The sequence below is a fragment of the Microcaecilia unicolor genome, chromosome 5 (assembly GCF_901765095.1).
Source record: "Microcaecilia unicolor chromosome 5, aMicUni1.1, whole genome shotgun sequence".
In the NCBI taxonomy this organism is placed as follows: domain Eukaryota; kingdom Metazoa; phylum Chordata; class Amphibia; order Gymnophiona; family Siphonopidae; genus Microcaecilia; species Microcaecilia unicolor.
This window is the reverse complement of record NC_044035.1, coordinates 94,032,087-94,059,262: the sequence shown is the minus strand read 5'-3', so window position 1 is coordinate 94,059,262 and position 27,176 is coordinate 94,032,087. Positions and strand designations below refer to the sequence as shown.

Genomic DNA, 27,176 nt, shown 5'->3' with positions numbered 1-27,176 from the left:
GAGAGGTCTTTCGCAACCTCATACAGGCCGTCGTTCTCTGCCATCTGGATTACTGTAACGGAGTCCATGCTGGATGTAAGTGGCAACTACTTAAGAAACTGCAGGCGGCCCAAAATACTGCGGCCAGATTGGTTTGTGGAAAGTGCCACGTCCCTCCAAGAGAAACTACATTGGCTACCTGTCAAAGATCGAATCACCTTTAAACTGTGCTCTCTAGTTCACAAAATCCTATATGGTGAGGTACCTGGCTACATGATTGATCTCATCATCCTACCTCTCCGGAATACATTTAGACTCTCCCATTCATATCTTACCCTTCATTATCCAGAATGCAACGGCATCAAGTACAAATCCACGTATGCTACCTCCTTCTCTTTCATCAGCACTCAGCTTTAAAACTCTTTGCCAAAGACCATTAAAACCATCACCAACCATCTAACTTTCAGGAAATCTCTAAAGACCATGTTATTTGGAAGTGCTTATTCCACTGCCTCTGCATGTGTCTCCACTGTTGGAAGCGCATCGATCTAGAGACATTTTGGACACATTCCCCTTCCCTCCAGGTTTCCCTAATCCTTCCGTCCATTCCTACTCTTCCCCAATATCTCTTGTAGGTTTTTCTGCTGTTATTAGCTTCATTTTACTGCATTAGCGTCTGCCTCTGTGGTCCGTTGTAAGCCACGTTGAGCCTGACACTGTTGGGAAACTGTGGGGTACAAATGAGATAAATAAATAAATAAAATAAATAACCTTATTACTCATGGTCACATTCATTACTTACCCGGATTCTAACTCTGGCAGATTCCACTCCAGCTGGTTGCCCTGCAATAGACACCTGCAGAAAGGTTAGATGTACGATTTAAAACCAAGTCTACATCTTAGTCAAAGTGTATGAAAAATGATAACAGGGTGTCTGCATTTTAAGGAACTGTTTCATGGGAACAGACCTTTATTTAAAGTAAAATCTATTTCATGTAGCTTCATCTACACAAAAATGCACATATGCCTAGTTTATCTATTGATCTAAATAAAAACAGAATAACTAGGTTTTGATTTGTTTGCAGAAGTATTTAGGAGACTGTTTCAAAATATAGGAGTCCTAACAGAATATACAAACTCTAGGTCTTATCCCCTGGATTCTATATAGCGTGACCAAAATTGTGCACGCAAATCCAGCTGTATTTTGGATTTGCGCGTGCAATTTAATCACTTAACAAGGCAATGAGCATTGATATTTGCCACTTAAGCAATCATTGATATTAATTGGCATTAATTAGAATTTAAGTACACAAGTTGCTAGGAGTGTTCTGTGGTGCACGTAAATTCTAATGAACGCTGCCAAAAAGGGGGCGCAGTCATGGGCATGGACTGGGTGGACCATGAGCAATCTGAAATTCTATGCACAGTTACAGAATACACCTGCTCCGCGCCTAACTTAGAGGTCCTTTTACAAAGACGCGCTGAAAATGGCCTGTGATAGTGTAGACACGCATTTTGGGCACGCACAGAATCATTTTTCAGCACACCTGTAAAAAAATGCCTTTTTTTAATTTTGCCAAAAATGGACGTGTGGCAAAATGAAAATGACCGCACATCCATTTTGGGTCAGAGACCTTACCACCAGCCATTTACCTAGATGTAGAGACTCACGACGTAACCAGGTGGTAATGACCTACACGCATCCAAAATTTAAAAATATTTTTCGGATGCAGGGTAGACGCGCATCAAAAATGAAATTACCGCAAGAGTCATGCAGTAGCCAGTAGGTAACTCCATTTTGGTGCGCATTGGGCATGCGTAAATGCTTACACAGCTTAGTAAAAGGGCCCCTTAGGAACCGGTATTTACACCAAGTTTTACTTGGCGTAAATGGATGTTCCTAGAGTTAGGCGCAGGCATGGCCGCTAGGTGTATTCTATAAACCACACCTAAATCTAGGCATGGTTTACAGAATATGCCAAGGCAGAAATATTTTCGACACTGATTTTCAGGCGCCCTATATAGAATCATATGTCACAAAAAGTCAGGAATTATCAGAAAATGTATTTGTGATCAACAAATAAGTAGTGATAAAAACACAATGTACAAGCAAATTTGAAAGTGCTACACCATTTAAAGCTTTGAAAACAAGCATTAGTACTTAAAATTAATCCAACTGTCAACAGGGTAACCGTGAAGAAAGTTAGTTAGTAAAATTTGGTATACAGCCATTCATTTAACATCAAGGTGGGTTACAATAAATAAAATTAACAGACACTAAGCAGAAGACATATAAGACAACAGGCAAATTCAAAAACACATAGAAGGAATGGATTTGAGATTGCACAGCAATAGTTCTCCTTTGACAATAAATCAGAAACTCATAAGAAAAATATGCCCAAATAACTTAAAAACCTAAAACTAAAATAAAGGCTTGTTTAAAAAGCCAGGTTTTAATGTCTGTTTTAAAATTCTTATAGGATGATTCTAGTCAAAGTTCAAATGGAAGCGAGATCCACAGAGTGGGATCAACAAAACTAAAAGTTCCTTCAGCATTGCTGTCACTGAGGGCTCCTTTTACTAAGCGGTGGTAAGCCCAATGCGAGCTTACTGCTGGGCTATCACAGCAGCCTGGAGGTACTTCCCACCCCTAGTGTGCTGCCAGGTTAATGCGGGAGACCTTACTGCCACCTCAATGGGTGGTGGTAAGGGCTTCCCCCCCCCCCCCCCGAAATGGCTGCGCAAGTGCTTTACTTGCCGCACAGCCATTTTCTGCAGGAAGGCGAGACTTCCCTTTTACCAGCTGTGGTAAAAGGGGGCTTCAGTGCGCGTATAAAACACGCACCAATGCCTGCACCAGCCCCCTTTTGCCACAGCTTTGTAAAAGGGGCCATGAGTATCTTTTACGTTTTAACCTTGTTGCCATGTTTTGGATAAATTGCATTTGGTATCCAAACTTCTTGGATAACCCTATTAGCACAGCATTATAATAGCCAAGTTGTGAACCAATGAAGCTTGCACAACCACTCATAAATTAAAAGCTAAGTATGGACTAATTTAACATGAAGTTGACATAAGGCATTGAGGCATAATTAGAACCCAGTTTTGCACAGCAAGATCTGATTTGAGCCACATCCTCCAAGTCTCTTACTAAGCAACTGCAAGATCCTCCCCTTTTAAGTTTGTCGAGATATTTGGATCTAGGTTCTAACAACCCACAAAGCATCCATTTTCTGTTATTGTGTCAAAGATAATTCTCACACCAAAATGAAATTTCAGACAACCCTTGATTAATAATCACCCTTTTCTCTAACTGAACAATTCTTAAGAAAAATAATCTGTGCATCACCTACACATGGATAAACTCTTAATTTAATTACTAAACAAGATATCAAGAGGCACCATAAAAGGTGATAGAAAGACTCCTCTGCAGGATTCAATATGACTGATCTTATTCCATTCCTGAGTCAAATCATCACCATTTGTGATCTATCCTGAAGATACGTTATGAATCCCATCTCTCAGGTGATCAAACAAAATACAGTGGTCATATAGATTTTTCTGCTAATGGAATTTATTTTCCACCTTTTTGAAGAAATGATAACCAATGTTACTCCCTATCATAATTCCTAAGCAACTTAACTAAAAGACATGAACAAGGTCCTGTACTAAAATCTCTTGGAATCCAGGAGAATCAAGATAAGCAGATTTCCCAAAAAAATGCACCACCATTTCCACTACCTGGCTCATAAAAACTGACTAATGAATCCTAATAGCCAAATTAGGTTTTTTAAGATAGGGCTTAAGTACATAAGCACCACCATACTGGGAAAGACCAAGGGTCCATAAAGCCCAGCATCCTGTCTCTGACAGCGGCCAATCCAGGCTTCAAAAACCTGGCAACCCCCCCCCCCCCCCCCCAAAAAAAAAAAAATTAATAATGTTCAATGGACCTTTCCCTCAGGAATCTGTCCAAACCCCCTTTAAATTCCGTAAGGCCAGCTGCTGTCACTACGTTCTCCGACAACGAGTTCCAGAGTCTAACTACACGCTGAGTAAAGAAAAACTTTCTCCTGTTTGTATTAAATCCACCATATTCTAGCTTCATCTTGTGTCCCCTGGTTTTGTTGTTGTTTGAAAGTATAAACAATCGCTTCACATCTGTCCGCTCTACTCCGCTCATTATCTTGTAGACTTCTATCATATCACCCCTCAGCCACCTTTTCAACAAGCTGGAGAGCCCTAACCTTCTCAGCCTTTCCTCATAGGGAAGTCGTTCCATTCCCTTTATCATTTTTGTCGCCCTTCTCTGCACCTTTTCTAATTCCTTTATATCTTTTTTGAGATGCGGCGACAAGAATTGGACACAATACTCGAGGTGCGGTCGCACCATGGAGCGATACAACGGCATTATAACATCCTCGTGTTTGTTTTCCATCCCTTTCCTAATAATACTCAACATTCTGTGCGCTTTCTTAGCTGCCACAGCACACTGGGCAGATGTTTTTAACGTCTTATCAACGATTACTCCCAGATCTCTTTCTAGGTCCGTAACTCCTAATGTAGAACCTTGCATGACATAGCTGTAATTCGGGTTCCTCTTACCCACATGAATCACTTTGCACTTGTCAACATTGAACTTCATCTGCCACTTGCACGCCCAATCCCCCAGTCTCGCGAGGTCCTCCTGTAATCTTTCACACTCCTCCTGCGACTTGATGACCCTGAATAATTTTGCTCTAATATTGGGGATCCTGCCCATCATCGATTCCAGCCTTACTAAATATCTACATTTTAATCCAAATTGGAGGGACATGACCTAGTTCAGACTGAGCTCACTTAAAATAAAAATCTTTAAGCAGCTGCTGTTACAAGTGTAAAAATACCACTAATACAATCTGCGTTTCCCTCTGCTGGACCAGCAAGGATGTCATTTAGAAATGACTCGAGGGTGCTAATACCATTATTGCACATTACTACTACTACTACTACTATTTAGCATTTCTATAGCGCTACAAGGCATACGCAGCGCTGCACAAACATAGAAGAAAGACAGTCCCTGCTCAAAGAGCTTATAATCTAATAGAGAAAAAATAAATAAAGTAAGCAAAGCAAATCAATTAATGTGAACGGGAAGGAAGAGAGGAGGGTAGGTGGAGGCGAGTGGTTACGAGTCAAAAGCAATGTTGAAGAGGTGGGCTTTCAGTCTAGATTTAAAGGTGGCCTTGGGGCCCCATTTTATTTCTATAGGCTATGCAGCAGATATGTAATAATTGTATTAAAGCACACTAGGGTTGCCAAGAGACTGGTTTCAGCCAGCCTGACCATTTTTTCAATGGCCAAACCAGCTGCCAGCAGATTCTTAAGACAAGCAACAGAAAAACTATGGTTTTTTTTTTTTGGGTGGCCTCAGCTGCCCCTTCAGTCTAACAGTTTCCTGCTCATGGTTTTGGCTTCTTTCCCTCTACCTCTTCCCCAGGCTGCCATGGGTCTGGCATCTTTTCTTCCCCACCTTCTCCCATGGTTCTCCAAAAAAGGAAGGCCCATACAGAAAACTTCCCGTGTGGTTAACATAGGCATAGAGATTTACTACTGGATAACAATGAATGAAGTATTTCAGCAAGAATGTTAACTTGCGTGAAAACCCTTATTGCAGACCACATTATAAAGCATTTAAATGCATATGAATGCAGTCATTAGGTATTCTGCAGCAATAGTGAGTGGTCTGGGGCAGTATAGAAAGGTTGGTTGAGAGGAGCAGGTGTCTAGCTGCACCTCCTTTTTCATTCCAACTCAGCCCTGCCCCAAGTCTAGCTACCTCCTCTTACCTCCCTGCCCCCATCCCCAATAGTGAAAAATAAAATATTCATTGGCCTAGTGGGGCTCCAACCCCTACCTTCCGGACAAATTCCCTGGTGGTTAACCTTACCTCCGCCTGTTCAAAAGAAATTCCTTAGTCTAGCAGAAGCCACCCCCCCCCCCCCCCCCAAAAAAAAAAAAAATCTTTCCTCATGCTCCCCAGAACTAGCTTGACACAGAGTCAGGAGCAATACTCACTTAATCCTGCCTCTTGCGCTGCCCTCTTCAAAATGGCAGCACATGCCTCATGTGATGTATCCTGGAATGGAATGGGCCATTGAGGACATGGCCTTACCAACATTTTTTCCTAACACAGCATCAGAAACTAGCGAGTAAGGGGTGGGGTCAGTTTGGTTTGTTTAGCCCTTCCAACCAAAATGGTCTTACACTGCCCCTGCATGGTAAGAACCCTATTAGAAGCTGGTATCAATTAAGATAAAAGCCCAACTCAGGAAACCATTCAGCACAAAAACAAAATCTGAGCACATGCCAAATAGCCTCGGTAGACAACAGAGAACCAACAGCTGCTTCAAACAGACAAGTTCCCTTACATTGGACTTACTGTGGACAGGCGGTTCTTGCTTTCTATAACTTTTTAATAGATTGCACTATACTTTGACTTATTTGGACTTAGCTCATACCTTTCTGTTGTTGAAGGCAAGTTACATTGAGTTACAGTAAGTATTTTCACAGCCGTAGAGAGTTTATAAAACATCAGTTTGTACCTGAGGCAATGAAGGCTTAAGTGACTAGCCCAAGATCACAAGGAGTGATAGCAGAATCTGAATCTGGCTTCTCTGGGCTGTGGTCCACAGCTCAAACCATTGGGCTTCTTCTCTACTTCATACTGATATAGTTTAACCCAGGGGTGTTCAACCTCGGTCCTTACCCAGTCAGGTTTTCCATAATGAATATTTATGAGATCTATTGGCATACAACAGAGGCAGTGCATGTAAATAAATCTTATGCATATTGATTGGTGAAATCCTACAAACCCAACTGGGTTGCAGCCCGCAAGGTTCTGAGAGAGCGTGAGTGAGAGAGAGAGAGAGAGAGAGAGAGAGAGAGAGAGAGAGAGAGAGAGAGAGAGAGAGAGCGAGGGGGGGGGGGGGGGGGGAAATCACCAAGTAGCTGCCATTGAAGGAGCATCATGCCAAATTCCAGCTCTGGTTCCAACTGACATGAAACCCCATAAAGGAGCATGAGGAAACTTCTGGGTCTAACCCCCCCCCCCCCCCCCCCCAGTATAAATGAAAAGGTATTATTTAACTAATGCATTGACTTTAATTTAGGGCTACATTTTGCTAAAAATTTTAATTGTGATTAATCACGTGATTAAAGGTGTGTTTCTCTCCTCCCCCCCCCCCCCCCCCCCCCCCCCACTGTAGCTCCTTGTGACTCTGGGCAAGTCACTTAACCCTCTATTGCCCAGAATCTACTGCAGACTTTTACAGGTTTTGTCCCACAAATGACAAGACAGATTTGGGTAGGCTGGATTGGGCTTTGACAGCAACTCCAGTAGTTGGAACATAAGAACAGAGCAATGCGGACCTCTATGGTCCATGTCCCAGAAACACCAAAGAAAGACTATGATCAAGTATAATATGTTCATTGCTGATTTAAATCTTGAGTTGATAATGAATGTGACTGTTGGGCAGACTGGATGGACCATTTGAGTCTTTATCTACAGTAACTTACTAGGTTACAAATTGAAAAATTACATATTAAAGAATCTAAAACAGCATACAGAATAGCAATAACAGCCTTATAGTTTATACAGCCTCACCACAAGGCTACGTGGTAGGAGCTTATTCTATAATGAAACTTAGGCACCTAGGTTTCACTAGCACCTGCCCACTGTGTCCTCACCCCTCCCTCTGTGTCCCTGCCCCTTCTACTGCCCAGCTGTTTCTCCTCATCCAAGGGTAGGCATCTCTCAATTTTTCTCTTTCCATCTTTGGATCCAGCAACTTTTCCACACTTCCCTCCCCTCTCAGCATCTCTCTCTCCTTCCCACCATTATTCCAGCCTCACTCCCACTCTCTTTTTCACTGCTCTCTCTCTCTCATCTCCAGGTCACATCCCCCTCCCAGCATCTCTCTCCCTCCCTGGCTCATGGTTATGCCCCTTTGTTTCCCTACCTACCCTGTACTGCTCTGCTGATAGTCAACAATTTTCTCCTCTATCCCCCCTAAGTTCAGGCATCTTCCACCCACACCAGCGTCCCCCAGAACCGGCATCTTCCACCCAAGTCTACGCACCTCCAGAACTGGCATTTTCCACCAGTGTCCTCCCTCCCCCCCCCCCCCCCGAGAACCAGCATCTTCCACCCCCCCCCAAGAACCGGCATCTTCCACCTGCACCCCTCCCCCGAGGTCCACCAACTATTTTTATGCCTTTCCTCCTCTCCCTGACGCTCTTCCAGACTTCTCATTCAATGCCAGTAGCATCAGCGATCCAGGCAGGCCACTCCCTGAAGCTGTTTTCTGCAGTTCCTGCCTATGCGGGGACAAGAAATTGCATCAGAGGAAGTGGGAGCTGCAGAAAGAAAGCTTCCAGGATTAGCCTGCCTTGATCGACAACACTGCTGGTACTTAATGAGAAGGTTGAAAGAGCGTTGCGGGAGGAGGAAAGGAATAAAAAGCTGGTGACCTCATGGAGGGGGGTGGGGGTAAAAGACGCCGGTTCGGGCAGGGAGCATGCAGCACAGGTAAAAGATGAAGTATATGTCTGGCATCCCCGAGGCACACCTGGAAAGCAGCCGTGGCACACCGGTTGAAAAACACAGCACTATATTATCAACTCACCTAATGTTTAGGCACCCACTCCTACACCAGGCATTAATCTAGCATACGTATAGGTAACAAAATGAAGTAGGGAACACATAACTTACAGTATTCTAAACATTTACACATGCAATGGGTGCATAAATCTTGGTACTAATTTATAGAATTATTCTTTAAATGCATACTGATAGTGTAAATTTAACAAAACCTAGTTTGTAACTAAATGCATTGCACTCAGCTCTGCAAACAGACACCAAAGATATGGTTTGCTGTTTCAGCACCAAGATAGTACCTACTGTAATCTCTAGCATTTCAAAATTTATAGTTATTTCATGTTTTAAATTCTTTAATCAGCTATTCCACAATTCCACAAACACTCTGGCAACAATTCTGTTGCCAGGAGTCAAAATTTCTGTCATGCACTAGAAATATTTACCTTAGTTATTTTGGCATTTTTATAGCACCTAAATAGGGCACTGTACAACAGATTGCACACAATTTCTCTAAAGATTCTACCAGAGCCTAAATCAGGGATCTGAAACCTTTTAAAACAGAACCATATCACTTTTCTTTTAGTGTACAATTTCAAGAGTCACGACCCTGTTAGACTCTCACGTAAATCAACCTTCGCCCCAAGGGCCATACCATCTCACATTATCTTATCCCAGACCTGGAAGACCCATTTCCAGGCACTTCTCCTGTATCAGTTGAAGACACAGTACCTTTTCAGCCCCACTAGAACGGGAAAGGGAATGGGACTTAATATACCGCCTTTCTGTGGTTTTTCCAACTACATTCAAAGCAGTTTACATTATATACAGGTACTTATTTGTACTTGGGCCAATGGAGGGTTAAGTGACTTGCCCAGAGTCACAAGGAGCTGTAGAGGGAATTGAACCCAGTTCCCCAGGATCAAAGTCTGCTGCACTAACCACTAGACTACTCCTTCAATCCTACAAGAGAGCATACCATGAATCTAACCAGCAGACTGAAAAAGAACAGCAGCTTTTTTTTCCCCACATACTGCACAATGAAGCTGTTGAACCCGTTGCTGGAAGAGGTACATTAGAAGAGGTTTGGAAAAGTTCTTGCAGAAAAAAATGGCATTATTGCAGGCTAATGAACCACCCTGCTTCTGCATGGTTCAATATTAATTTATTTTCAACACAAAACAAAGGCAAGGCAGGGCTGTCTTCATTTGTGCTGCCTTTTTATAGTCAGCAGTCCCTGGAAAGGAGAAGAGAGAGCAACCCATGCTGGTGTATGGGAAGAGGCATTTCAAGGATGCTGGTGAAGTGCCTGGCATGAAAGCTTAAGAACATAAGACTTGCTGAATGAGCCGAAGGGTCCATGAACCCAACAGTTAATAAATCCCAATAAATAAATAAAATAGAATAAAACAAAACATGAAATTGCTGATCTGTTAGTGATCTGTAACCCATTGTTAAAATCATCTGTAGTACCTGAAAATTGGAGGGTGGTCAATGTAACGTCGATTTTCTAAAAGGTTTCCAGAAGTGATCCAGGAAATTACAGACCGGTAAGCCTGATATCGGTTCCAGGAAAAAGAGAGGAAACTATTCTAAAGAATAAAATTACGGAACACAGACAAACATGATTTAATGGGACTGAGACAGCATGGGTTCAGCCAAGGGAAGTCTTGCTGCACCAATTTGCATCATTTCTTTGAAGACGTAAATAAACATGCAGATAAAAGTAAGCTGGTTGATGTAGTGTATCTAGATTTTCAGAAAGCTTTCGACAAAGTTCTTCATGAGACTCCTGAGAAAATTTAAGTCGTGGGATAGGAAGCAATGCCCTTCTATGGATTAGGAATTGATTATTAGACAGAAAACAGAGGTTAATGTTAAATGACCATTTTTCTCAATGGAGGAGAGAAGAGTGGAGTGCCGCAGGGATCTGTACTGGGACTGGCACTATTTAACATTTATAAATGATCTGGAAATCAGATTGAGTGAGGTGATTAAATTTGCAGATGACACAAAACTATTCAAAGTTGTCAAAACACATGCGGACTGTGAAAATTGCAGGAAGACCTTAGGAAACTGGAAGACTGGGCATCGGAAAAGCAGATGAATTTTTATGTGGACAAATGCAAAGTGATGCACATTGGGAAGAATAATCCAAGACATAGTTATCTGATGCTAGGGTCAAACTTATAAGTCAGCACTCAAGAAAGATCTGTCATTGTAGACAATGCACTGATATCTTCTGCCCAGTGTGCAGTGGTGGCCAAAAAAGCAAACAGGATGCTAGGAATTATTAGGAAAAGCATGCAAAATAAGACCAAGATTATTATAATGCCTCTGTATCACTCCATGGTGATACCTCACCTTGAGGTACTGCGTTCAATTCTGGTTGCTGTATCTCAAAAAAAAAAAAAAAAAAAAAAAAGATATAGCAGAATTAGAAAAAGGTTCAAAGAAGAGCAACCAAACTGATAAAGGAGGTGGAACTCCTCTCATATGAGGGAAGGCTAAAGAGATTAGGACTCTACAGCTTAGAAAAGAGATGGATAAAGGGGGGGATATGATTGAGGTCTATAAAATCCTGAGTGGTGAAGAACGGGTAGAAGTGAATCAATTTTTCACTCTTTCAAAAAGTACAAAGACCAGGAAACAATGAAATTACATGGAAATACTTTTAAAACAAATAGGAGGAAATATTTTTTCACTCAAAGAAGAGTTAAGCTCTGGAATTCACTGTCAGAGGATGTGGTAACAGCAGTTAGTGTATCTGAGTTTTAAAAAAGTTTTGAACAAGTTCCTGGAGGAAAAGTCCTTAGCCTGTTATTGAGATGGACATGGGCGAAGCCACTGCTTGCCCCAGGATCGGCAGCATGGAATGTTACTACTAATTGGGTTTCTGCCAGGTACTTGTGACCTGGATTGGCCATTGTTGGAAGCAAGATACTGGTGCTCGGTAAACCATTGATCTGAACCTTTATGGCTATTCTTATGTCCTTATGATAGGACATTGGGCAATATAGTCTATCAGTAGCTAAATAGTTGCAAAACTACTTGTGTACTTTTAAAGTGCATATTTCCTACTTGTTTTTAAAGAAAACCTAATCTACATTGTTTCCCCTCTGAAAGACAGGAGGTACAAATGAAAGCATTAAAAACACACTCATACATTCTGGGTGATATGTACCACTACATGTAAGAACTACTAAATGGGTGTGGACAGGCACCAAGATGGAAGGGAGATTATGGCTACTCCTCATACATCCTCTCATACCTTCAAAGGGTCCCTGGCTCTTTAGGTGCTCAGCGGTGTTAACCCACCTTAACACTTGCTTTTCTACCAGTTTTTACTGCTTCCTCATTGTATTTTTTCTATTGATTTTTTGACATTCCTCACTCACTTACTTTTGTAAATTGCTTTGACTGTACTCCGCAAAAGATGGCATTACCAAAAACAAATGAACACTTGCTACCCAGCCACCCACATGGAGTGCTGCATTAATGTGTGTTAATTTCACGTTTTAAAGCCAATACCCTTTAGCAAATAACCTCTTCAATTTAGTAGGGGGCAGTGGAAATATTATATACATATGAGAGAGAGAGAGAGAGAGCTAAGGGTTATAGCGAACTCACTTGCGATTTATTTGTAGCCCACATTTTCCCACCTATTTGCAGGCTCAATGTGACTTACATTTGCCGTAATGGCGGTTGCCATTTCCGGGTCATGGAATTACAAGTGGTATTGCATTAAGGTGCATACATATATGGTAGCATACATGGAATCATAACATACATGGAACAGTTCATGGTATAAATATGTATCATGTGCATATATACATAAGGAAAAATACATTATGGTAAAGCATGAAGGTTCCTGAGTAATAAATTGGATTGTAACGTACATTAGGTCATCAAATATGGAAAGAATGCATTATGGTAATGCATGAAGGTTCCTGAGTAATAAATTGGATTGTAACATACATTAGGTCGTCAAATATGGAAAGATCGAATTCGACATAAGGATTAGAGAGGTAGTGTTTGTTCATTAGTAGCAGAGAGGTTAATCAGTCAAGTGATAACATTTCAACTATGTCTAGGTCTTATAAAGTCTAATTATTTAGTATTTAAGATGGGTTTTTATGGTATGCCTTCTTGAACAGATCTGATTTCAGTAGCCTTCGGAAGATGGTTAGGTCTTGCGTTGTTTTTATAGCTTTCGGTAGTGCGTTCCATAGCTGCATGCAAATGTATGAGAAACTGGTCACGTATGTGGATTTATATTTTAGTCCTTTGCAGTTAGGGTAGTAAATAAAGTTATAAACATGATTAGCAGTTTACTGTCCTACATGCAGAGTATTAATGCAATGGGCCTACACTGCAAATGTGTAATTATATTTGTCTGTGGTTAACCTTTTACGTACGGAATGTTACAGAAATCCTGGCTTCCACTCTATTGTTTTACTTTGATATGTTCAACGGCTTATAGGTGCACCTTTGGGAGCACTCAATTCAGGGCCGGTTCCCTACTCAGAGGGGAAATCCCTCACTCTACAAGTCACATCCTAGGGTAGGGTTCCACCACAAAAATACAAGCATTTTAATTTTGGAATAAAATATTAAAGTGCACAGACTTACACTCTTAAAAGAACCAAATTTACCTGGTTGCTTTTTTCAGCCTGATTATTTCTATTAGAATCTGGAAAATGGATATGACATCCCGTCTCTTCCATCACCTTTTTGATATTGTTGCCACCTTTACCAATCACATGAGAGTGCTCTGTGTGCGACACGTCCATTTTCAAAGTGACACGATTGCTCTAAAAGTAAGATAGAAATTACAAGTCATTACTAATATCTTTTAATATTTTTAAAATGTAGAACAACTTTTATTTCTATGTCCACAATCAGCCTGAATACAAGTGTAGCTAACCTCTCACTACGGAGTGAAGGTAGCCCTGAAGATACTACACAAAAGTAATTTATATGGGTGCCTGTTGCTTTAAGCACAAAGAACAGGTAGCAGAGCAGCACACCAAAACAAAGGTTACTGGTGGATCTCTCTATATATAAAAGGCAACACCAACGTTCTATGAAGCCTCCAGCCGGAAGTGTGAAGGGGGCGAGATATCCGGTTTCCCTATGAGTGTCTGCCCCGCCCTCTCTGTAACACAGTCAGTGAAGGAAAACAGCAGAGCACGAAATCAAATCGCTGGCTCTGTAACAGTGAAGGACTCAGAGGGGGGAGGGGAGAGAGGCCAGAGGGCAGGGACACACACACTCCCACATGCACACAGAAGAAAACATTGCTAGCCCCCGTTTCATTTGCATCAGAAACGGGGCTTTTTTACTAGTGTATATATATATATATATATATATATATATATATATATATATATATATATATCAGTCCTTTAATCAGATGCAACAATGTAGACGATAAAGCAGAAGTAGTTTTTCAGTCATGGGACTTGAAATTCTCTTCATACATCTTCCTCTTCACCATCCTTCACATTACCGCTCTCCTGGAAGAGTCAGTAACCACCTAAGTATTTATGCTCGAAAGACTTTAAGAAGCCACTTTCCTTTATTCCCTTGAGTGCATGCAGGGTGTATCTCAAGTTTAGAGATAAGCAATAGGGATTTACTTGCTCCCCTCCTCAAGACTGAAAGTGGAAAAGTACTTAGCAAACTATTAAATAACTCTTCATCTGGTAACTGCCAGATGTACCTGAAAGACAGGCCCCACTCCACCACAGTGCTGTCAAGTGTCAAGTAGGGGTACACCTGAGAAGCAAGTCCCCTCTTACCACCTTAAGTTGTCCTCGCCTCTCTCTTTCTCAGCAAATGGTTAGACAATTATGTAATCCAGAGCTGCCCAAACTGTGGGTTCAACCCCCAAATGGAGTCACAAAACACACCTTTGGGGTAAAGACTTGGGTAAGTTCTCCTTATATGCATTATTATTCTCTGCACCTCGAGGGGACAAAAATTTTTATTTAGCTGCTAACATGGAGCCACAGCCACAAGGATTGATAAACACTGATAATCCTTGCATACCCTCATAGCTTCTCCGTTGCTAGATTCTTTTCTTAAAAATCACCCTTGATTTGTTATTTCTCCTTTTCTCATTTGTTCAGTGTGTAGCCAGTTCAAGGCTGCCTGGTTTGTAGGTGAACTGCTAAACTACTATCTTTGTAAAGGGAGCTAAGTAGGTCACATCAGATACAGTGCCCAAGCTGTACTGTGCCCAGATTCTTTTCCCGGATTCCTTGCTGGAAGGAAGACCCTGGGCTCTTGGCACTCAACAATGAGTCTAGCCTATATTTCCTCATATTGCAAGCTGTGTTAAACTTTGGAGCAGGGGCCCCAGAATGTTCCTTAAGGAGGACAGAGAGGGCACACATACGAAGCCTCTGCTATACCTGTAAATATAACTTAGCACAATTATTTCTATCCTTGTCTTCTGTGCTATAAACAAAGCTAAGTTTTCTATTCAAATTTAAAAATTAATCTGTGCCACTCCAATTTTCAAAGCAGAAAGCCCCCATCTTCAGTATTCATTCTGAATATTTGGAAGTTGATCATTTTTCCTCTAATTAATCTGCTAACTATTCTAAATAAAATGATTTTTCCAATACAGTAGATTCCGGATAATAGGGACACCGGTTAATTGGGGCAGCCGTTTATTTGGTCAAAACCTAGAACAAAAACAAAGCACAATTATAAGGGGGAAAAGTTTTGCTAATTTGGGACACCGCACCATTTAATTGGGCCAGTAGCATCTACAAAACATCACTGATGTGTCACTTTCCCATTAAGTATAAATAGGCAGCTGCGTTTGCGAACACATGCTACTGCAGGGTGTGTAGACCTGGTGACCTGGTGTGTGCAAATTTTTTTCGTGTGAGCAACAAGTTTTAAAAACCAACAATTTTTGAGTGCCAGTATTAGCAATGCATTTCTATATGTAGCATAAAAAAAGTTTTGTGATCGACCATGTAAATTCTGTAAGCGACGCTCCTAAAATGTATGAGCAATCGCTCATGCGCTCTGCTTAGAGGGAACACTGCCTGCAACATGTGCATTTAAAATGCATAGGAAAGATCTAGCATTCAGAAAAAATTGACTTGCTTGAAATGAAGAAAAAAAAAAACACCAAACACCAGCCAATGACAACTGACAGATTACTAGAGTGACAAAATCTACAATATCACGCATTATACAAGAGAAATTCAGAAATGAATGGACATTACATGAGAGACAACGGGTAGTTTCCCAACAAAGGAAGTGTGATGGTAAGGATCCAGATATTGAAGAGGCCATCAAACAACGGTTCTCAATTGTAACTGCACGAGGTCTTTGCGTGAGTGGATCAATGTTAAAAAGAGAGCCGGAGGAGTCAGCAAGAAAACTCGGTCACAATGATTTTAAAGCAAGAGATGGCTGGTTGTCACGGTGGAAATGCAGGTTCAGGATGAAGTTCAAGAAAGCACATGTTGAGAAAGACAGTGCTGATGCTGTAAGTGCTATAAGTTGTCACGTTACACTGACAACTTTATTTGGGGCAGCCTCTTGATTAGGACAAAGTATAGGAGCCCCCAATGTGTCCCAATTAACTGGAATCTACTGAATTTGACATTGTTGCAAAGCTATGGGACAAATGTAGAAACTTGAAATGCTCAGTATGTCACATTGGACGAATAAATGCGGAAAAAAAGCTACTGGATGTGCAGAGAACCTAAGAGCTACGGAATAACCCATAAACAAACCATTTTAAGAATTGACTCACTGTATACAACTTTTTCCCCTGAAAGAGTATTTTCTTCGATAGTCTTATTGTTTTTTTTCCTTGCATAGAAACAAGTATGCAAACTATATTATAACACAAGGATCAACATGAAGAAAATGAATGACAACTTTTAGTATAAACTCATCTATTTTCATCCTCTGGGCACTCATCTCCAATTAATTAGAAAATAGAAATGTTTACTTTATAACATGATTTTTCATTGTAGCAAATAAGGCCAAGCACTGTATTATACTTTCACCAGTCACTATCGTAGACTGTTTTTCCATGCTGTTTTGTAATATAAAGAATAATTACTTTATACCAGTGTATGAACAGCCCAATAATTCCATAATCCAACAAGATTTTACTCAGCCACAAAAATAGACATTTCTTATATAGTGAATTTAAGGCTAAAATGCTCACAAAAAATCTATGTATATTTAAAGTGTCATCCAGCAAGTAATTAAGTGCATATGGAGGACATAAAATATGGAAATTTGAAAAGGGATAGCTTACTTTTCACTAGAAAGAAAAAATGGAATTTAAAAAAGGACATGTGCTCGCCACAAAACCACTAACATGCATCTGGGCAAAGTCTTGTTTACTCTGGCAATTTAAAACATGCTTTCAGGAAGTTGCCTCTTTGCCCATGTAAGTTGTTTACATTATTTCATTCTTTACTCATCTTTAACACATTCACTGAGTATGAAACAGACTATTTATTCATAATGACACTCTATATAAAGGGTTATTGTAGGTTGTGATCAATTCCTCTCAAATGAACAGTAAACTCCAGGTCTCAAATACTAACATGGATCAAGAAAACAGATTATCGTGTTATTTTCTCTTGCTACTGTGCCCTCTTTTTCAGAAAGTATATGAAAGTTCACACAATAGACCTTTAACTTGACACAATCAAGAGAAACAATAGAAAAACCCTTAAAAGGATCTCTATCTTCATATCACATGAGACACAAAATGAACATTTTTATGAAAACTGGTGCAAACCAGCTAGGGAAGGAGTTTGGAGACTGAGCCACAATCACAGAAAAGGCCTCAATAGGCACATCTATTTCGGTTTTTCTCTCAGCTTTCAGCCTCTTGGCAGAGAACACTGAAGCATGATGAATGCACACTTAACAGATCCACAACCAGAACACCTAGCTTTTTAAAAACTTTGAATTGTTTTTTTTTATATTTTGTTATAAGCAACTCAGAAAGGAACCTTGATTCATATTACAGTATCAATTAGTTTTTCTAACTACCTGTGAGAATGATAATCTATGCTCAACTACGTCTATGACTGTATATTGGACTTATTTCAATTACTGCAGCACAACAAACTCTGCTGCCAGTGCTCTCACCCCACATCTCCAAATCAGGTTTCCTACCTCTGCAAGATATCCTGCATTCCCCAGAATACATAATCTCACAAAGGAACAGCGTGAGAACTTCGACGCCCCAGGACTCTGAACAACTACTTATACTTTTGCATCAGATTAAAGGACTACAGTTCTTGACAGGCTTAAACCCAGATCATCTTCCTGTTTCATAAACTTCTAAATATTTTGACAAATACAGTTGTAATAAATGATCAGATCATCATCACAATACATCTAAAATGGAGATTAGCTATTACATTTAGCAGTGCATCGTACCTCCCCTTTAAACAGAGAAAAATGTCATGCCATGTAATTAAAGACCATACAGATGTTTAAAATGTATGTGCCTAAGTGCCAATTCCAGCCCCACTTTGCCTATGCTCCACCCCTGGGAATACCTGCGCATGTATCAAGTAAAAGCAGGCCCAATACTTCTATTTGCCTACTTAAAAAATTCCATGGAGTCAAAATTGCATTAAAAGCTTACTGAGCACTAAGTAGGTTAGATTGAGAACAGGAGATGGCACGAGGCTATCTAGCCCATTACATGGGTTGAAGCCAGTAGGTGGAGCTTGCTGTCAGTAAACAGAGATTGCCACCACACTGGTTCACCCAAAACAATAGCAAACACTATTGAAAACAATAGTAAAAGATTTAGAAATAAGGGACTATGAGTGGGTCCATGTGTAAAAAGTCAAAAGCTGTTCCAGTTGGATAGGCAGTGCCTTAAAAGGTAGAGACAAAAGATTCTCTCTCTTATTTTATTTACTTACTTATTTGACAGCTTTTTAATTTATTTGAAAGCTTCCCATATATAGAAATAAATATCATGAAATCAAAACTGAACATCACTAAAATAGCTTCAAACATTATTGTAGCTGGCGCAAACAGCACTAATAAAGGCTGTATTTTGTGCTCACTTTTCTACACTGTTCTACACAATACAGTAATAAATGGCCAAATTTCAGTAAGGATATCCTGTTTACTGAAGGGTTCATCTCAACTGTTGTTGTAATCTGCCTTGGGAAACCTGGTGTTACAAAGATTGGAAGTAAAATGAAACTCTCCTTTCATTGGGACACATGGAATCCATCTTCACTTCATCTCTTTTGTACAAATGGATTATTCTTTTGAGCATGTTTCAGGGACAAGTGGTTTTCATAAGTCAAAATAATAAAAATAAATATTTTCTTTCATGGAGACCTCTCATTTGTTTAAACATAACTAAATGGGCTATAAGCCCCTAATGCAGTTCATTGGTTTTCTTATATTTTGTCCTTGTGATCACTTACACTGTGCCAAAAATGGAAAACAGTAAGACAGAATAACAGAATTCAGAATCTAAAACCTATTAACAGAATAACAATCTAAAACCTATTAACATTATAATTGTGTTTGCATTTGGGTAATAACTGAGAATATTTTGTTGAAAAGTGAGTCGAAGAAGAAATAAATATATATCACAGAACTGGAAAATGTTGGCACATTTAGACTGACTCGACTTCTGCCCTCATTATTGAATATCTCTCTTTTAAATAGTAATAAACAATATTAAGTGCATTTTTATAATATACCACTGTAGTCCACAAAACAAAAGGAGCAAGTTCCACAAACCATCCTTCTCTCGATCTAGGCATAGGGAAAAAAAAAAGATTTTAAATGCTCCCAGGCTTCAACCTAATTCATGTTTACTGTGGGATATAAATGTCATAAGTAAATAAATAGATAGAAACTCTGAATGTTGAGCATCTGATTCTTATAACATGTCTGTTTTAGTGATTTTACAGGAGAAAAAAAATCTCTGCATGAATATAACACATGCTAGGGTGTCCCTATCAGCTCATCCAAATGACGCACTGATTACGATTTATATAACAAATTACTACTCTACCTATGAAAAGTTATTCCGTTATTATACTTCCACTGTGTACATCCATATGCTGCATGAGCTGGCATGTTTGAAAATATAAGCGAGATTAAATAAAAATGCTATCAACAATAAAGAACAACATGGATGCAGCAGTTCATAGGTTTGTTTGCTTTGTTTTGAGTGTACCCATAATGAAGGCTACGTGGGGTAGGGGAAAAACAGACTAACCTAAGTGGCTTCAAATTTTTGACATCATGCCGCCTCCTGCTCTCAATCAAACCTCCTTGCTGAGCACAGACAACACTGTTCCACGTGTTATCCCATGCTCAAAAGTTACAATATATCTGACTAATGGGACTCACAGTGTTTCTTCAGTGACAACATTCAAAACCACAGGCCAATTTGAGCCCCTGTCCTATGTACTGTAAGTGGTCCTACTCCTCTTCTCCCCCCCCCCCCCACCCCCTCCAGATGTCCCCAGAAAATAATGGAGCCTATCATATTGTCTCTGGGAATCCATTACGATGTCCAGCAGTTACACTGTCAATCTGAAGGAGTGGCCTAGTGGTTAGGGTGGTGGACTTTGGTCCTGGGGAACTGAGGAACTGAGTTTGATTCCCGGCCCAGGCAGCTCCTTGACTCTGGGCAAGTCACGTAACCCTCCATTGCCCCATGTAAGCCGCATTGAGCCTGCCATGAGTGGGATAGCGCGGGGTACAAATGTAAAAAAATATATATATTAAAAAAATAAATAAATCTGTCTTTGTCAATAGTACTTGTTCTTATTGTCTTCTCTCCATTTATCAAGTATTTGCTTCCCAATCTGACCCAGCCACTCACTTCTGTTTTCCTCCATCCCCCACTCCCACTCTATTGGTTCCCCTTCAAAGTATCCCTTAGATAATCTGTCTCCCCAGCTGCAGTGGGTATATAAATGTGAGTATAGGGCAGGAGCTGTAGAAATCTAGCAACAAGAGCTTGGGGTTTATGTAGGTAATATGGTCAAGAAAGAGTACGGTGTGGGTGCACACAAGGATGTCCATGCATGCTCTGGGGTCTGCAGTTGGATCAGGGATTGCTTTCTAGGGCTCAGAGGCAGTCAACAGCAGACTTCAGGGGAGCACCATCAGGACATTGAGAGAGATCAACACCTTAGGAACATAGTAAGTAATGGCAGAAAAAGACCTGTATGGTCCATCCAGTCTGCCCAACAAGATAAACTCATATGTGCTACTTTATATGTATACCTGACCTTGATTTCTATCTGAAATTTTCAGGGCACAGACTGTCTATTATTAGAATGGAAATCTTGCCTGGTTACTGATGCACTGAAAACTGTTACAGCTTCAGTGAAAATCATCCATTGGTTAGTGATGAAATTAAATGTATGCTTGGTTTCTACTTTAGTTGAATTTGTTCCCGTTAATAAACTGTCACTGAAGTGAAGATATCAGGTTTTTAGTTCTACAGATCCCTATTTTTTAAAATGATTTCCTACTCTAACAGTGGCTTGTATTACATAATTTGGAAATAAGCATATATATTTGAAATTTTAATATATATGCATATTCTCCCATTTTTATGCCTCTAGGAATGCCTATATATACTCCTGGTAAAGTAAACATGTAAGCCATTTTTACCTCCTTTGTGGGTACAAATGTTTTAAATAGAATAGCTAAATATACCCACATAACTCCTGAACTTAAATATATTCTAAGCTTTTGCAATTCTACTGCATCATATTTACATTAGGGAGAGGATGCCAAACAGCTATATTCAATCAACTCCTCATTCATAATTTAGAACTGCAGGTATGAGATGCAGTAAACTTTAAAAATGATACAATACAGTTTCTTGATTAAGACAGTCATAATGTTTGCAAGCAAGAATTATTGTATTTCATTTACTGGAATGTTAATACTTACAAATGATTTGTCAAATATAACATTCCAGCACATGATCAGAGCATTTGAACTTACCATCAAGCAAGCCAAATGATTCAATCAGTTAACAAGTACTGTTTACAGAGCTTGAATCTAGGAAGAAGTAGAGGTATTAATAGTAGTATTAGGCTAGAAAAAAATGACAGAAAAAGCAAAAAATGATTTAGAGAAATAGATAAGAAAAAAAGTAAAGCAAAATCCTCAGTGTTGAATGATTTCCAAAGAAGGGATTGTTTGAAAGGAAATTTACAGATGGAGTAAAATGTAACCTTACTTAAAAAAAAAGGAAATGTGTTTACAATTTTTATAAAGTAGCCAACTACAATAACTGTAAAAGATTTTTGTGTAACTAGAATATTTTGTGAAACATTGCAATATTTTTCAAAACTATTTTTACAATACCTTAGTGTCCAAGACAGACATAATCCTTTCTTTAGCTTCCTTCACATTGTCTTTCTTTCCAGACACCTTAATATGTGGATCTGCACAAAAGAAATAAAGAGAGTGAGGCAAATGTAAAAAAAATAGCAACTTAAAAATCATATTAATTATTTAAAGTGCAAAAATGCTCAAAACAAAATATTTAAATTTGTTTTCTTTTTGAACCTTAGCTATCACATACATATACATACATACACATACAGAACACCGCAGCCAGACTGATATTTGGAAAGGCGAAATATGAAAGTGCCAGACCCTTTAGACAAAAACTGCATTGGCTTCCACTGAAGGATCGAACTGCATTCAAGATTTGTACCCTGGTTCATAAAATTATTTACGGAGATGCCCCATCATACATGCCCAGAACACAGCAGCCAGATTAATACTCGGTAAACCAAAATATGAATGCGCGACACCACTACGAGAAAAACTACACTGGCTCCCACTTAAAGAATGCATCACGTTCAAACTTTGTACCCTAGTCCACAAGATTATCCATGGAGAAGCCCCAGCCTACATGTCAGACCTAATAGACCTACCTCACAGGAACGCAATAAAATCTTCTCGCACATTCCTCAATCTTCATCCTCCCAATTGTAAAGGTTTGAAATACAAATTGTTGCATGCGTCCACCTTCTCCTATATGGGCACGCAGCTATGGAACGCCCTACCACGCAACCTGAAAACGGTCCATGAACTGGCCAATTTCCGTAAACTACTGAAAACCTCTCTCTTCGAAAAGATATATCACTAAGATCAACACGTGTAACTGCACAAATATAGATAGGAATGTCTCATAACGTCTTTTGCTGTAATACAACCATGTACTTCACCACCATGTAACCCAAACTCTCTATAAACCAAATGTATATTTTCTATTTTCTATTTCCAATATCCACAATGAATTGTAAGCCACTTGAGCCTGCAAAGAGGTGGGATAATGTGGGATACAAATGCAATAAATAAATAAATAAAAATACACATTAGACCTAATAGACTCCAGAGAGAAACAACAAAAGTTCATCATGCACTTGCTTAAACCTTCACTACCCCAGCTGCAGAGGACTTAAAAACAAATCTATACTTACATCTAGCTTCTCATACATCTGCACACAACTGTGGAATGAATTACCGATCAACATAAAAACAACACACGACTTGACAAGCTTCCGAAAATTACTGAAGACTTACTTATTCACAAAGACATACAAAAAAGATTCCCCATAACATTTTGACTCCCAAATTACTCCAAAAACAACTATTATGGAAATCTTCTAATTTGTTTATTATATCCTCATTACTGAATATTACTACTGAATATTATATCTTGTCCTGATATCATTATGTTATGTTCTGTTTATCCACTTCCAATCCTACATGATATACCTATGCACCTTTATTTGTAATAATTCTGAAATTATTATTCCATTAAGATGATTGCTATGATATTCTTATGCACCTTATTTGCTTTATATTCTGAAATTCTTATTCTATTAATGTGAATGCCATTGTAACATTTTGTAAGCCACATTGAGCCTACAAATAGGAGGGAAAATGTGGGATACAAGTGCAGCAAATAAATAAATAAATATCATAAGCATGGCCTAAAGGCCTAGAACAATCCAGGCTTGAACATAAAATAGTTCCCTACTGCATGGCCCCCCAAATTTTGGGAAATTCATTTTAAAGCTCTTAGTTACTTTTAACTCTTATGACGTAGTAGTACATAAGACTGATTGTTAGCATATCTAGATTTGGAACTAAAAATGTCACAATATTATCAGAACTATTTGCAATTTCCAGACCCACAGCTGCTGACAGCATAGTTAAAGTGTATGAAGATACTGGCACAATGTGCTAAATTTTGAAACAAATTTGCAGGCTACAAAATTCAACCAGGAATTAAAATACATCTTAAAGATACAGGGATTGATTTTCAGACTGCAGAAGTTAGCCTGGCTAAACCTGTATATTCAATGCCAGGTCATTTCCGATGACTGGTATTGAATATCCAGTTTATTTTTGGCCGGTTTAAGTCAAAATTCAGACTTAGCCGGTTATCTTCAAATCAGCTAAGATATCCCATGCATTCACATGGACAAATGTAGCCGCTAAAGTGGGGCTGAAAATCAACGACTAGAGTGTTATATCATCTGATATAACCGTCAATCCGCTAGCCAGTAAACGCCAATATCCTGCAGAAGATAACCGGCTATACATCGCTGAATATCGCCAGATAGCCGGTTATCAGGCATTTAACCAGCCAGGTGCCGATCCTGGCCAGTTAAATACTTATGAATATCGGTGAGTGAGAGAGTGAGTGTGTGTGTGTCTTTCTAATAGTTCAATTTTTTACTACCTAAACGAGTACAATATTAACAGTTGTTCCCAAACTTGTCCTGGAGGACTCCCAGCCAGTTAGGGTTTCATATCCAAATTAAATTGCATGAGATTAATCTGCAAGGGGACCGTGCATTCAAAATCTCTCATGTACATTCACTAGGGGTATTCTGAAAAGTCGACTGGCTTGGCTCTACAAGGACAATACACAACCAGAGATGCCAAGGTGATTTAGATATACTAACATTAACCAACTATGCCGTCACCATAAATAAAATCTATTGAGTATATAATAGGAGGGGAAAAAAACATCATTTATTTTTGTTACATTTGTACCCCGCGCTTTCCCACTCATGGCAGGCTCAATGTGGCTTACATGGGGCAATGGAGGGTTAAGTGACTTGCCCAGAGTCACAAGGAGCTGCCTGTGCTTGAAGTGGGAATCGAACTCAGTTCCTCAGTTCCCCAGGACCAAAGTCCACCACCCTAACCACTAGGCCACTCCTCCACTCCAAGCCAGTGTGTTCCTTTTTTTATAAAACATTCTGTAGTAAACATTAACAGTCAAAAAACACTCCAACTCATTTATTTATTTATTTGTAACACTTATACCCCTCGCTTTCCCACTCATTAGCAGGTTCAATGCAGCTTACATAGTACTACAGGTTAAACAAAGTATCATAGAATGGATGCAGCTGTAACATAGTAAGTAAAGAGGAGTCGTTTAAATAGCAAAGTAATATAAAATGCATGTAGATGTAATATAGTAAATAAAGAAGTGATCGTAAGATGTGGATAGGTGAGATGGGCAAGGAAGGCGGATAGTAGAGGTAGGGAATGGGAGATGAGTATGTAATGGGGTTAGCGTGTTGTTTATAATGGGAGAATGGAAGAAGAGGGATGTACTAGAATGTATAGGGAGGTGTAGGAAGAGGAGTGTACTAGAAGAATTATACGGGGGACATACTCCAACTCATGGCCACTGTTGAGACTTCAAGGCATGCAAATATTGCACATTGACTTTAGTTGATTGAAATAGTCAATTTGACTGCAGTATGCTTTCGTGTTAGTGCAGTGATGTATAATAACTTCCTTTAAATGCAAGTCAGAGCCTTAGAGCTTTATTTTGCTGAAACTGCATGCCAGCATAGCAGTACAATGAACTCTAAATTGTTTTTTCTTTAAACTAGCCCTCTTAGGAACCCTTTTACAAAGCAGCAGTAGGGCTACTGCGTGCCAAATAGACACTACCGGGAATTTCAAAGTTGGCGCACACTGTTCCCCCCCCCCCCCCCCCCCCCCCCGGTAGAAAATATTTTTCTATTTTCTACCGCAGAGGGTGTTCCCAGCTGTAATTGGCAGTGCTGCCACATCGGTGCATACTGCATGTGTACCATACATGTAGCGCATGAGCCCTTATGGCTAGGTCAATGGGTAGTGGGTAAGGGTTCAAGCAGTAAATAGCCACGTGCTAGCTTTAATTCTAGCGCACGGCCATTTACTACCCCCTTTTAAAAAAGCCTTTTTTTCCAGCCACGGTAAATAATGTCCCAGCACATGCCAAAAACACATGCCCACAGAACCACGTCTTTAATATAAGGACCCCTTATTTTCTAGCTCCTGGTACTCTATTCTGTGTGTTCCACCTTCGCTTACACCCTATGCCATCTATTCAAATGTTTTATCGTGCATTGTTTTGACAATTTAAGTAGCATACTATGTAATACTATATACCGTTATTTGAGTGTTTATTGCTGTAATTGTCTATTATCTATGTTTGACTTATTCTTGCTATACAGCACCTTGGGTGAATTTCTTTTAAAAATGTGGTAAATTAAAAATAACTATGGGGCTCATTTTCAAAGCACTTAGCCTCCCAAAGTTCCATAGAAACCTATGGAACTTAGCCTCCCAAAGTGCTTTGAAAATATGCCTCTATTTATCCCAACAAGGAGAGAATATCAAAATTGATATCACACAAAATTTCTCTCTTTAACAAAGGCAAAATTTGTACTTAAAGTGGACTAAAGTTCTGTGAAGTGCATCAAGCTTTAAACTTTGAAAATATGAAAGGGAAAAAGCCTCTGAAATTCACCCAACCTCCAACCCAAATAGTTATCTTTAATGACACAGGCTGCAAGAAATCACGGGTTCCTTATCGTCATTTAAAAAAACCCTTTCATTTTTTGTAATTCAGGAGATGCTAAATCTTCACAGAGCTGACTATAAATCCCAAAAAATGTGAAGAAAATTAATTAACTTAATTTCAAATTTAACTTTCACATGCAAGATATTGCGTGTACATAATTAGTCCAACGACTTTGGCCAGAGTTTCGCTATATATTAGCTGTCTCAAGGCGTGAGCAAACCAAGCAATTTCAACGCGTTCAGACTTCGTGCTCTGGGATCTTTCATATTTTCAAAGTTCAAAGATCGATGCACTTCACAGAACTTTAGTCCACTTTAAGTACAAATTTTGCCTTTGTTAAAGAGGGACATTTTGTGTGATATCAAATAAAAATAACTATAAATAAAATTATATATATTTTCATGAAGTAGAACTGGTTAAAAGGATTATGTCTAAATGGTTGACATCAGGTAAGAATTGTTGTAGTTAGAGACAATAGTAACTGCACCCTAAATGATTTGACCTACAAGGGTCAAATATTATGATACTTTCCCTCTTAATAAATATGGCCAGCCCGTAAACCTGTGCTGTGGGCCAAAGAGATGCTGTCTGCTGCTTTGCATCAGCAGAAGAGAAATTGCTCCAGGGAAATTTTTTTTTAATTTGACAAGA

The 27,176-nt window shown here is 39.5% G+C and overlaps 1 protein-coding gene across 1 annotated transcript in view; it reads right to left on the bottom strand.

Moving 5' to 3' along the window:
• Window positions 1–27,176, bottom strand: part of BICC1 (BicC family RNA binding protein 1) — a 364,168-nt gene that overhangs the window by 81,937 nt on the left and 255,055 nt on the right. Inside the window, exons 4-6 of the mRNA XM_030203106.1 lie at window positions 21,998–22,077; window positions 13,270–13,428; window positions 782–835 (exon numbers count right to left, since the gene is read on the bottom strand). Of these exons, the coding sequence (XP_030058966.1) occupies window positions 782–835; window positions 13,270–13,428; window positions 21,998–22,077 (293 nt within the window). The remainder of the gene's footprint in view (window positions 1–781; window positions 836–13,269; window positions 13,429–21,997; window positions 22,078–27,176) is intronic.